The 14,350-nt window shown below is 38.6% G+C and overlaps 1 protein-coding gene across 1 annotated transcript in view; it reads right to left on the reverse strand.

The window, feature by feature from the left end:
* LOC149141919 (serine/threonine-protein kinase 54-like) overlaps positions 1-14,350 on the reverse strand; it is a 166,619-nt gene that overhangs the window by 39,417 nt on the left and 112,852 nt on the right. The window contains exons 3-4 of the mRNA XM_089447817.1: positions 6,878-7,083; positions 6,537-6,711 (exon numbers count right to left, since the gene is read on the reverse strand). Coding sequence (XP_089303943.1) covers positions 6,537-6,711; positions 6,878-7,083 — 381 coding nt within the window. The remainder of the gene's footprint in view (positions 1-6,536; positions 6,712-6,877; positions 7,084-14,350) is intronic.

Genomic DNA, 14,350 nt, shown 5'->3' on the forward strand with positions numbered 1-14,350 from the left:
TTTCAGATTTCTTCTTGAAACATTGAAGTAAATTACTGAAGCAGCCTACACCAAATTAAATATGATTATGAAACATAGAAATTGAGCAAGGAAATACAAACACATATACACCATTATTTTTGGACAAATGTCCCTGGAAAAACCCAACTTGGGAAAACTAGTGCAGCAGTGAGGGTTTTATTTTATTATGCAACAGTGAAATTCGAGCACATCTATGGATGCCCAATTGGCAATCCAAACAGCAAGAAAATCTGACAGAGATATTCCCTAAGCAACCCCGGCACTCATGTTGCCTGCACTCGCGCGTTCCTGCACTTGCGAGTTCCTACACTCGCGCATTCCTGTACTTGCAAGTTCCTATACTCAAGCATTCCTGCACTTGCGATTTCGTGCACTCATGCGTTCTTGCACTTGCGAGTCCATGCACTCGCGCATTCCTGCACTCGCGAGTTCCTGTACTGGGAATAACTCAGCCTCTTGCTACTGCCTCTCCATTTTTCTCTAGATCACTATCCCTGCCCCTCTACTGCAAAAGATCTCTTCGATCAGAATTTCCTCCTTAGAACTTCTCACTTTAGAAATTCGATCTCTTGATCTCTTGGTGTATTTTCCAAATGACCCTCAAGCCCCTTCTTATATCTTCCCGTTGGACAACCAACGACCTAGATTAACTCCTAATCAAAGGCTCGGATCTTTTTGACTTGATCTCCGTCTTTTTCTAGAAGTTTCACCCATAATTCGATTAATACCCATTAATATTTTAATTTTCCTAAGTTTAGACTTTGGAACCTCATTAAAAATATTAATTATTTTAATAAGATCATCTCTAGGTGGAATTTCCCAAAACGGTTTCTGGGTTCTTTGGAATACATGTGCCCAAGCCTCCCTGCAAAATTTGAGGCTTAGAGCACATCTGATGCTACCCCAAATCAACACTCTCTCTTAGCGAGGAATGTGCTCTATCAATATACTGTTGCTGCACACTGCTCTGACTCTGAAGCATCGTCCTCTGTGCTGTTGATGTCTGACACGCTGTCCACCAACTACTGCGTTGCTACAACTGTACTGTTGCCTTTGACACTGCCATTGCCAATGCTACATCTGTACTATAGCTCTCTCTCAAAGGTTGCATCTGTTACGCTGCTAGCACTGCCACTGCTAATAATGTATCCGTACTGCAACTCAATTGCTGAGAGAAGCAACTGAAAACACCCAAAACTAGATAAGTATCCCGTGGATACACCTTGGTGTTGAAAGTCTGATTGCTGCAAGACCCACGTTGTCTTATGAAGCCATTGCGTTGTTGAAGCTCTGCACTGTTGCCTCTCTGATGTATGTTGGTCACGTTTTGGCACTACTAACTACTGCATCTGTTGAATCAACACTCCATGGCACCAACTGAGAACTCCTCCATCCTGTTACTACTAATCATGGGCTCCCATAGCAAGGTGATGATCCAAGAGGTGGGCTCCTCAAGGATCCTGCCCATCTATAGCTCTATCGACCTACAGTTTTATATCATCCCACCTCCCTCCTGGAGATATCTTGGCTGGCATGGTGAACTCATCCTCTTGTTTGATCTTTGCAACTGCAACCTTAGGATTGTGCTTCGCATCCTTGTCCTTTTTCTTCAAAGGACATTGAGATGCATAGTGGCCCATCTCGCCACATCTGAAACACTTCACCTTGGAGACGTCCTTCTTTCGTCTCTATTGCCCCTGTTGCCCCTTCAATGCAAGGGTTGTGTTATCCTCCTCCTCTACTTTGGGCTTCGACCCACTACTGCTACTACTTCCATCAAGTTTGACCTTGACCAAGTCTCTCTTTAGCTCTTCTTGTTTTAGAGTTGCCCACATCTCATCCCAATTTGGCAATGTTGCTCTGCCCAGGATACTCTCGAAAAAGACTTGCCATTCATCCAAGACAAAATTTAGAGCCAGTCTCACTAACTCTGAATCCTGAGGTGTATGCCCCGCAACCGACAACTCATCACAGGTCTCCTTCAGCGTCGTGAGGAATGGATCCACATATTCTCCCTTCTGCATCTGTGTAGATCTCAACTTTTGTTCCAAGTACATCTTTCGCTGCTCGGAATATCCCTGATACAATGTGGCCAAAGCATCCCACATCTCCTTAATAGTCCCTCTGCTAGCAACGTGACACACCACGTGATCCTTGACTCCATCTAGGATCATCCTCTTGGCCTTTGCCATCTCAACTCTCTACTTCTTTAGCGGATCTATATCCACAAGGACAGCTACCACACTATCAATATACATCTTGAGGGCACGCTCATCTATAAGGAAAGACATTTTAGCCTTCCAGATGACATAGTTGGAAGATTCGTCCAACCTGTCTTGATTCCTCAAGCCACTGGTTGCCATATCCTCTGAAAAATGTCGAACAACTCCCTCTTTCTCCCTACTGTGTAGCTTCTCGGCTGGCTTACGCACTCCCTGATGGAGTTGGTAAGTCTGTTGCTCCTTTGTTGCTCAACAAATGAGAAATATTGATTTCCTCACCAAGAAATCGCTGAGGAAGTATTCCCTCACTACAAGATTTGCTTCCTTCTTCCAACGGCTTTTCTGCCTAGCACTCAGCGTGCAGAAAATTGCGTCCCTCTTGCTCTGCGCTGATGCTCTGCGTGGTTCCCTCTGCCTTGGCAAATTCTCTGTCTAGCAGTCTTACCTCTTTGTCAACTCACTCAGAGAGAGACACCCACGAAAATATAGCCCTCTTGGCTAGAACTGCACAATCCCTCAAGGGATTCAAACTGTTGCTTGTTGCAGCAAGTTGGCCCTTGCTTCAGTGCTAGATCTTTTCTTCCTGTTTCACATCAACAGCTTCGATACCATGTGAAAATTCCTAGATCTAACAATCTCAGGAATCCTACTGCAACCAACTGAATCTACTTCACCTAGATCATAAATTACATTACAAACTTATTTCAGATTTCTTCTTGAAACATTGAAGTAAATTACTGAAGCAGCCTACACCAAATTAAATATGATTATGAAACATAGAAACTGAGCAAGGAAATACAAACACATAGGACACCATTATTTTTGGACAAATGTCCTCGAAAAAACCCAACTTGGGAAAACCGATGTAGCAGAGAGGGTTTTATTTTATTATGCAATAATGAAATCTGAGTACATCTATGAATGCCCAACTGGAAATCCAAACAGTAAGAAAATCTGACAGAGATATTCCCTAAGCAACCCCGACACTCGTGTTGCCTACACTCGCGTTCCTGCACTTGCGCATTCCTGCACTCGCGCGTTCTTGCACTCGCGAATTCCTGCACTGGGAATAACTCAACCTCTTGCTACTGCCTCTCCGGATTTGGAAATCTTCCTCCGGATCACTATCCCTGCCCCTCTACTGCAAAAGATCTCTTCGATCAGAATTTCCTCCTTAGAACTTCTCACTTCAGAAATTTGATCTCTTGATCTCTCGATGTATTTTCCAAATGACCCTCAAGCCCCTTCTTATATCTTCCTATTGGACAACCAACGACCTAGATTAACTCTTAATCAAAGGATCAGATCGTTTTGACTTGATCTCCATCTTTTTCTAGAAGTTTCACCCACAATTAGATTAATACCCATTAATATTTTAATTTTCCTAAGTTTAGACTTAGGAACCTCATTAAAATAATTATTTTAATAAGATTGTCTCTAGGTGGAATTTCCCAAAACAGTTTCTGGGTTCTTTGGAATACATGTGCCCAAGCCTCCCTACAAAAGTTGAGGCTTAGAGCACATCTGATGCTATCCCAAATCAACATATCAAGCCAAACTTCATCAAGGTTATCATTCTTATCACAAGCATTAACAATAGTATCAAGTCACCATATATAAAAAACAATGTATCTAGCTTTCTTCATAAAATCAAGAAATCCATCATGTCTAAAATGTAAGATACTTGTCAAATATCAAGTGCACCAATATATCACATGTACCATAAATAAAAATTACTTTCATATGCATATATGAGTCATTCATGAAGGTGATATTCCCATCATGCCTTAGAGCTTACCTTGCCATCCAATATTGCAGCTGAAACAATATACTATACATATCTTATAACATTCAAATACCTTTGCACTTTGTATCACTTACTTGTCATGGGAAATTGTAGCTCTTCTCTTCCTACACTAGCTATCTTTTCCTACACCTCAGATGATCCTCAAGAAGGATCCACTTATCACATCTCATCAGGAGGTTAGAAGTATCCAAATACTCAAATATACATGTAGGAAGTATAATCAATGATCAAATCAATAAATCTAAACAAAAGTAAAGACATAAAGAGGTAACAAAAATCGACAAAAGTACTCTCTTCAATGAGAGGTGATCATCTCCCTCTTGAACCAGCCTTCAAGAGTCATGATTGTCTATTGTTCATATAACATTGTTGCTTTCATTATATTTCAACCAACTTCATTGGTAACCAAGCCTAATTGAGAGTCGAGACTATCCCATCTAGTGCTACATCAAACCTGTCACAAGTGCTAGAACATCTTTACACCGATCATGCTAGGATTTCTAGATTGCATATCTCAAATCTTTGTCATAATCCTAGGTTTCTTTCAAACCCTAACCTCATAATATCCATCAAACCCTAATAGCTAGATTGCCCAGGGTTTCCTTCAAACCCTAGAATTCTTTTAGGTCTCCATCTTCTCTTACTTCCATCAATGGTGTTTTTATAGGGATGATCTCAATGACTTTTCTTTAGCCCAACTCTGATACCATGTTAATTTTTCTTAGGGCTATATTGTTCTTTGCTTTAGATAATTGCATTTCTTTATTTACATATCTAATTCACCCCACATCATCATCACATTATTCATTTTTACTACATTATTCAGCAACTTATGCAATTATATAGAAAGAACAATATCATCATCAATGTAGCAGAACTTAAAGGAACAATAGAAGAAAAGCATTCACACATAGAGACACTAGGATTGGTTGGAGACCAGGGCAAAACCCCTTATGGGGAAAACCCTTTCAAATTCTTCTTCTTATTAGATTGTCATAAAATGTTCAGCAAAGAGAGAGTACAATGATCCATACCTTCAACCACAAAACTATCCAGCAAAATCAACTAATCAACATCCAAGAGATAAACCCAACAATGCTAATAATCAAAACCCTGATTCAGAAGCCTATGATCAACTGTCACTATCTGCGGTCAATTGAAAACCAAACCTCAGTTTCCAACCGCACGCTGAGAGTGTACGTGCATGCGGTTGAAACCCTCAAACCGCACTCATGAGGTTGAGTACCTGCAGTTGCAACCGAAAAATTCCTATGTCATCCTTGTGGTTAGAAACCAAAACCCTAGATCTCACGTGCAAGCTTCGAACCCTGCAATTTCGGACCTATACAAACTAATCTCCGCAACCACCTCAGACATGTGCAAGCTAAACCAAAGAAAGAAGAATGATCATGATGTTGTCCAAATGAGGGTTCACTTAACTTGTATTTATAGCCATTTATAGCCATCTGAGTTTGTTCAATCTCTCTTTTGGGCTGACCTGTCCTTTTGTGCACATGTGGGCTTCAATTCAAAAATACACTTTCCCTTGTCTAAATCAAGTGCTTCAAAAGTCAAAATTAGTCCTCTCGAAAAGAGGAATCTAGTCCCATGATTGGAATTTGTCACTGAGCTGCCAAATTAGCAGTTCAAGCCTTGCCATGCTCTATAAGTCATTGTTATCTTTAATAAGGCACCAGTCTATCTAACGTGTGTGTTTTGAGGACCTTCTTAGATACATCATTGCAATATCCCCTGTGGCTTACTAGAAGTTGGCCTAGACTGTGGGGAGAGTATATCGATGTGATAGAAGGTACATCTCCTATTTTTTCTTAGCATCCTAGCACGTTGATCGGGACCTTATCAAGGCTACTAATTTGGGCAGTAATAGTAAGAATTCCAAAGCTTGAGGGAAAGATAGGAAAACAATTCATCATTGTCAATGAAAAATAAGACATGGAATCTGGTGGAAAAGGGTAGAAAAAAGAAACATGAGCAATTTGTATGTCATTAGTAAATAAAAATTTGTAAAGAAAAAAATATCCAGAAGTTGCCTCATTAAAAACAATGAAAGCCAGATTTTGTCAGATAACCACGTGAATATGCTAGTTTTCTATTCAAAGATGTAAAAATAAATTTTAGAATAGTATCCAAACAGGGATGTAGAGGTGTTCTATATTATACTAGTACAGTGTTTTGGGTATATTCTTCACCTTACCGATTTAGCTCTGATCTTTGGTTGATTAAGCACTTGACAATAATATAAGTTATCTAATTAGTAAGGCAAAAGCGTTCTACATGACTACAACACAGAGCATGGAAAGATGAAACTATACAAGTAAATCCATTCCAATTATAACAACTAAAGGTTAGATATAAAGAGTCAAGACAGTTCTAAAAATACAGGACTGGATTTCTTGCAAGGAAAAACATATTTTACAAACAAAACTCTCATTGTTAACATCCAGACACAATGATAGGCATTATACCTCTGGTGCCATATAGCCAAGAGTGCCTGTCTCACCAGTCATGTCTTTTGGATTGGATGCCTCAATACGAGCAACACCAAAATCAGCAAGTTTAACTGTTCCCGATTCATCCAGCAATATATTTTCTGTTTTTACATCTCTATGTACAATCTTCTTAGAGTGAAGATAGTTCAACCTGCAGCATACATCACAGGTAAATATGCCAATGCCCAAAAAGTATAAAGCACCAAGTTTGATTCCGACTACCTGGAAGTGCATAATCAGACCAGTTTATCTAGTGGTTGTAATGGGAATATTTATATATTTATTTAATGTCTAGACAAAGGAAACGTGAGACTAACCCTCTAGAAATGTCCAAAGCTATCTGGACCACAACTTTGAAAGCCAGTTTTTGTCTTCTATTTTTTATAAGAAAAGCTTTCAGAGTTCCCCCAGCAAGATACTCCACAACAACACAACAAATATTGCTTGGTTCCTGAAGTTGATCACCATGAGAAACCTCTGAAGGTATATTACAATCTGAGGTTCCCAAGGAAGCTCCTACAAACTGCATCAAAAATCCAACATTTAATTTTACCATGTATGGCAATGAAGAAGATCTACTTGTACATCTACAAAGAAGCATAACAAGAACAGAATCATTCCAACTCCATTTTGTGCATTTTTTACCTTATTCGAGATCAGATGCATTGCTAGGAATAGTATCTTCCAAGGTAATGACACATACCTGGCAAAAATTAAAATTTACTAAACCCCTAGAAAAGTATGTAATCAGAGCACGTGTTGGGTTTCCGGTCATATAAAAGTCAAACAAAAAACATCTATAAGAGGCAAGTGTGGTAGATCTCAATAATCCAAAGCACAGACCTAAAACATACTGAAATCCATATCCTGATAATGAAAAAACCTAAGAGACACCACATTACGGTTTACATCTAAGAGACACCACATTATGGTTTACATCTAGATCATTTAATGTACTTTTTAATCCAAAATGGATCATTTATATAATTTCATCATCTGTGCTCGTACTTGCTGGGTGGAAAATATGGAGCTATTGCCTTTTAGGATCCATTTTAGGGCAAGTTCTATTTAGGTGGTTTGGGTTCCAGAAACTCTCTAAGCCTGTTTGAGGCATCAAATTGCATTTTTTGAGTCAAAACATTGTGAAAAATGATCACATTGTTTTTCATTCCTTAATTTTATATTTTCAATTATACTCAGCTTAAGGATTAATAATTGATTGGTAACATCAACGTTGATCTATGCTATGGATATAATAAATAATTAATAATAGATAAACAATAAAAGCACTAATAAAATAATTGATTATGAAAAGTCAATAGTCATAACTATTCAACTCTCATAACCAGTAAATGCCTATTTAGTACACCATTACCAGAGAATGTAATCATTATTCATTTTTCATCAATAATAAATATATTTATATATTCTTTTAGTTGTAAGTTGTGTTATTGCTACAGTGGTAGCATAGCCATTCGACCACCTGTCGTAAAAGCTGCTGCACATTCCATATTATCTCCTTCGCATGTCACTGCCATTGTTGTTCCGCTGCCTCCGCTGACTCTTATCCCCTCATTCTCCTCTGACTCCTGTCGCTACCTCTGTTGGCCATCTCACCTGTCCGTCCTACCACAAAACTTCTGCCAACAAACCTGTCAAGTTTTCCTTTTGTTGTTGTGTCAAGTCCGTTGTAGCCTTCCTATATTCATCCAATCGTCGCCTTGTTTCCCCGCAACAATCACGACATTTCCACTGCAAGCAATCCCAGCTGTAACCCTATTTCCCCAGCAAACGTCATCCGGTTCATCCCATAGGTATATAGTTTTATAAATAATTTTTATAATATAGTTAGTTTATAATTTATATATTTTATAGTTATAATTAGTATATAATATAATTGTATAGTTATATAGTTTAATTATTAATATAGTAATATAATATTAATAAAGTAAATCAACTATTATTATTATTACTAGCTATTGTAATTAATACCTTATAGTGTGTGTGTATATATATATATATATATATATCTATATATAGAGAGAGAGAGTGGGGTTCACAAGTAAAAGAGCAACACTAGAATGGTTAACAATGACAATTTACATACCAAAGTCAATCGATATAGAGACGAAGTCAATAGCGTGCGATATCATCTCAACAACTTGCAAAAGATGCAAACAGAATTAGGATAAAAACATTGCTTGAGCAGATGGATAAACTACTAGAGAGAGGAGACAAAATCAACGAAACCACCAAGACACTTAACCACCATAGAGAACAAATTAATCAACTAATGGAGAAGGTAGATACGTTAACAGTACAACCTTTTATCTGTCAAAAGTCGATAACTAGTCCACAAAATGCAAGTCAACATGACCATCAAGGATAACCTGAGATATTCTTTTCAGGTAAACAATATCACATAAAATCCTAGATGGAAATCATCAACGAATTAAGAATTAATTACCAAAGTATGATAGTAAATATCATAGAGGAGCAATCCTCTGGGTCAACAAGATGGATGGGATTTTGGAAGTAAACCCCTTGTTAGGTGAAAGAGAAACGATAATGACCACTTCCAACAATCTAGAAGGGGAAGCTTGCGACCCTATGGTGGACAAAGAAGTGTGACATTCATTCCTTTCATTAGCAAGGTTTCACGACAACATTATTAAAAGATTTCATGAAGAAGAGGATGATGATTTGTACAACAAATTTGTACATCTCAAGCAACAAGGAACTATAAGTGATTATATTCATGAATGTGAAGTATTGGAGACACGAAAAAGCGGATTCACCGAAGAGAAGCTAATTAAAATGCATATATGTGGTGTAGTGTTCCCCATTTGAGTGCAAAAATCACTAAGGGGTTTTGCCAATTTTTGGTAATATTAATAAAAAAGGGAAAATAATATTGTATGGGAGAGGCGGAAATTATTATTTTAATGGAGAATGGCAAAATAATATATTGTTGGAGAATGGAGGTGTTGCACTCAAATTGTCAAAGTTCCAAGGAGGCGGAAGTGCCAATTTTTTCCAACGGGATCGGATCACTTATCAGCAGTGCATGTGTCATGGTCACCTCATTCTGCAAGTTATATGATGCAAATGATCCTAGTAAGACCTTGAGTCTATGTAACAACCTAGGTAAGCCTATAATTTTGATTACTAATTTCATCCTAGGAGGGTTTTTAACCTCACTGATTACCTGTGTTTCTAAACAAGGCTAATCAAAAGAGTTTTTCCCCCTCCAGCTTAAACCCCCAAAGATGGGGTGAAATTTATTGTCAAATTCTTAGGTGAGTCCTAGTGTTTTAGTCAAGTCTAATGTAAAAGCAGTTTGGTAATAATTTAAGCTAGTTGACTTAATTATTTTATTACAAACCACTTGGTCTACTAGATCATGTTGTGTTGCAGATGGGTTATGTGTCTAGGGTCGGAAAAATATGAAATCCCCTCATGTATAAATTAATTAATTTTTCTCTATGTTTCCAGGAAACATGGGTTCGGGGATGAGTACGAGTACAGGGACGGGGACGGGTATGTAATTTTTTGAAACAGAGTGCGTGGGTTCATCGGGGGTATATTATAATTTATATATATAATATATAAATATTATATTTTATAAATTATAATATATATGAATTTGTATATTTTTCAACTTTAAACAAGAAAACTAAAATATTTATGATTTAAATTTTAAATATTTAAACATGCACATCTTAAACATTCAACATTCACAATGAAATTTCAAAATTTCTAGTTTCATATCAAGTGCAAATTGGAGTTTACATATTAATAAGAATCATGATATATATCCATTGTCATACTACATTCAAATTTTTCCTTAAGGCATCTCCAAACAAAAACTAGGAAATTTGAAAATACTAAAATAAAAATAGCTAATAGTGAACAATGGCTTCCTCAAGCCATGTCATCAACATCACTCAGATCTTCAGTTAGCATACCCTCCAAGTAGGAATCACTCTCATCTTGAGGTTCCTGCTCATCCATAGCGACTAGAGGTAGCTCAATAAGACCATCTAGTTGTATTTCCTCATCCACACACATAACATCATCTGTGTATTGGTCTCGTCTCTTGAAAGGACCCTCCTTGTACCCAAGGTCTTTTCAAGATATGAGACAAAGTGTGCTACAAATGTACACTAAGTTCTCTGCCTTCTTTGAGCCCAACCTATTTCTCTTTACTGAATGGATAAAGGCATAAGTACTCCAATTTCTCTTGCAAGATGAAGAACTAGCTACTTGGAATATTAAGGGTAACCCATTAAATTAATTAAAAAATTAAAAATAAAAACTAAAATGAACCCCAAAGAACCCTAAAGAACCTAATTTTGGGGTTCCAAGTACCCATTATCAGGGTTCTTCATACCTGTTAAGACAAAACAAGCCAATTTTTTTTAACGGAGAACCGGGTTCTTCTCAGAAGCACCCGGTTCCTATGGGTTCTTCTCAGAAGCACCTGTACCCGAATTCGGTACTTGGGGACGAGAACTTGCGACGGGTTCGAGAACCCCACCCCTAGGTTCGGGAACCCATGCAACATAGATTTTTCTGGAAAATTAAAATTAAATCCTAAGCCAGAAAATTAATTAATTAGAGTCAAATTTAAATTGCCTTGGAAAATCAATTCTCCAAATAGAAAAATTCGTGGGTCTTAAAAGAGTCAATTTTTAAAGGTCCTCCACCAAGGGAATATTGTATATTTCGAAAAAAAATTGGACCATTGGGCCTTGGTGGTTAAGTCAAAGTCAAATTTTTAAGGAAATTAACTCAAAATAATTAATTTTGAGTTAATTAATGTGGGGTTAAATGATAAATTCGAGAATTCCTCAAAAATAAAAAATCAAGGGTCAAGATTTAAAGATCTTTAAGTATTTATCAACGGCCAAGAATATTTTGACAAGGATCAAAGAAACTAGCCGTTATTTTTCCATTTGAAGGATTTATCTATAAATTAGAGTCAGTTGAGTCTCTAGTCATCTTGATCTCTGGCTAAAATTGTTGTTAAAGCATTTTGTAAATTATTGTCCCGCTAGGATGTTAATTTTAGGTATGTTCTATGCTGATAGCAAATTTACTTAAATTTTCCATATTTACTTAAATTTTCCATATTAGCTCAATATCAATTCCATATTAGCAATCGCATTTAGCATGATAGTAAAATGCAGATAGAACATAAACATAAATCGCAAAAGACAAGCCAAGACTAGAAGACATAAGATGTGGCGCTAGCCAGGAAAAACCCCAATGTGGGGAAACCCTTGATCAATTCTTCTTAGAATCTTATATGTTCTTCGATAGTTTAGTAGAGAGAGAGATAGTACATATACATCAGAAGTCAGTATCTTGACTTATCAAAATAAGAGCAGAGATCTTCTCTAAGAAGATAGCATATGAGGTAGCTGATCTGAGCTGAGTTGAAGGCATACTGCCTCAACTGATCCAAGGTGACTCCATCACTAAGTTGCACCTCACTATGTTGAACCTCACTGTGTTGCACCCAATCATCATGTTGGACCTCATTACCATGCTGCACACATCATACTGTTGCACCTCATCATCATGCTGCACCCATCACTGTGCTACACCCAATCACTGAGCTGCTCTCATTACTGTGATGCTCCCATCACTGAGCTGCACCCAATGTTGCACCCATCATGGCATCCAATATGTTGCAACCATCATCCACTTGCACTGATCAGTCTTAGTTGCTTGCTATGGCTTACAGCCTAGCAGAGTAGCTAGAGTCCTTTAACAGGTCCAAGGTGTAGTCTCCTAACAGTCCTCAAAAGCTGCCCAGATTTGACTACAATTGATCTCCAAGGAAAGGCTGTTGCCTTTACTATTCAAAGAACTATGTCTATGCTCTCTTCTTATTACAGTGGCATCCAAGTGGCATACAGCAGTCCTTAGAACATGATTATGACAACCTATAGAGTGACTGATATCCCTCCAGCAAGAGCTCACTCAAACCTCCTACCAGCAAGCAGTTCAGCCCTTTAATTTGACCCCTGAAACAACTCTCAAATGTACACACTGATCAATCTCTTTCTCGTCATGGATGAGGCTCTTTTGTCTGCTGAAATAGGCCTCCTTTGACTGTGATAAGACCTTCCTTTCATAGCAGCTATACTTCTCCCTTAACAGCTGCTAGGACTCTCCTCCTACTGTGGCTAGAACAACTTTTATAGACAGCATTTAGGACTGCCTTGATTTAGATCAGCAAATAAGGTATCTCCCTTTAGGTTTGCGTTTAGGCAGTGGGGCTTCCTCATAACAGCGAAAACTTTTACAAGAGACCTCCTTTGACTGCGTCCATGATTCTTTTAGCATAGCAGATGAGGGCATGGCATATCCCTCTTAACAGTGCCCAGATGTTCCTACATTGACTCCGTTTATAGGGCTGCAAACGTCCTCCTATTTTCTACGGCTAGGGCTCCCTTTAGAGCTCCTTGGATAGCATTGAAACTCCCTTAGACAGGAGACCCTTTTCTTGGCTGCACTTTACTGCCCCTCTTGACAGCGACTAGGGCACGTCCAAGACTCTTCCTTCTCATGACAGTGTTCAGATCTAGGACATGACTTCTCCATGACAACATTGAGCTAGGGCATCGTCTTCTTAGGGCTACATAGTCTCTTAGGATATCTTCCTCCCACCAAAAACCCAAAGACAAGTGGAGAGGAAGAGATCACAAGAAGAGTGTGTGTTTAAATGACTTCAAGGCACCTCTATTTATACTAAAACGTTGAGCACAAGTGGGGGCAATTTCGTTGCTAGCCGATATTGACGAATTGTCCCATAACAGAAATAAATTCATATCTCCATGAATATTTATTGGAATCGGATGATCTTTAGATCAATCCTACACCTCTCGAAGAGAGGAATCCAACAGAAATATTCGCTGCCATAAATAAGATGACCCACATGGAGTTTGGCCCTAGTTTCCAAATTTAACACTCCCTCTCAACTAGGAAGAACACCATCCGCTGATGCATCTGCCAGACTATACTATCTCTGCCATTAGTGCCCTGCACTGCTCTGCTCTGCTCTGCTGAACCATGAAGAAGAAGAATTGATCGAGAATGTCTTATACCATTCTCTACTGACATGAAGTCAGTCACATATGAAGAGAGTGTCTCATACCACTTTTACTGATCCAAAAATCAGTGCCAAATAAAGAGAGTGTATCATACCACTCTTACTGATCCGAAAGCAGTTCCAAAAAGAGAGTGAGTTATATCACTCTTACTGACCCGAAGTCAGTTCCAAAAGAGAGTGTCTCAAACCACTCATACTGACTCGAAGTCAGTTTCACTAATCCCAGATCAATATCATCCTAGCATAGGGAGTACGGTAGTAACACGATGCGTCCATTGGTACTACTATGGTCCCTATCCTCATTTTCCTTCTCATTGGCCAGATGAGAGGTGCTTCCCATGAGTACCAGACTCCATGGGTAGGATGTCTCGACAAGAGAAGGATGAACCACTCATCCTGCCAACATGTTGCAAGGGGTATCCCAGGGGAAGGTTGAACCACTCACCCTGTACACAACAAATCACTAGGTGAAGGTTGAACCACTCACCGTATGATTGCGTCTCGGCAGGAGAAGGATGAACCACTCATCCTTCCTACATAGCAAACCACTAGGGGAAGGTTGAACTATTCACCCTATGGTTGCTCATCACTCCACAATGTACCCCCAAGCCCCCCGGAGCTCCCAGAGCCCAATGTCCATATCATATAGGACCCTTAGGAAAGAGTC

The sequence above is a fragment of the Pinus tabuliformis genome, chromosome X (assembly GCF_031772625.1).
Source record: "Pinus tabuliformis cultivar Carrire ecotype Pingquan chromosome X, CPIR1, whole genome shotgun sequence".
In the NCBI taxonomy this organism is placed as follows: Eukaryota; Viridiplantae; Streptophyta; class Pinopsida; order Pinales; family Pinaceae; genus Pinus; species Pinus tabuliformis.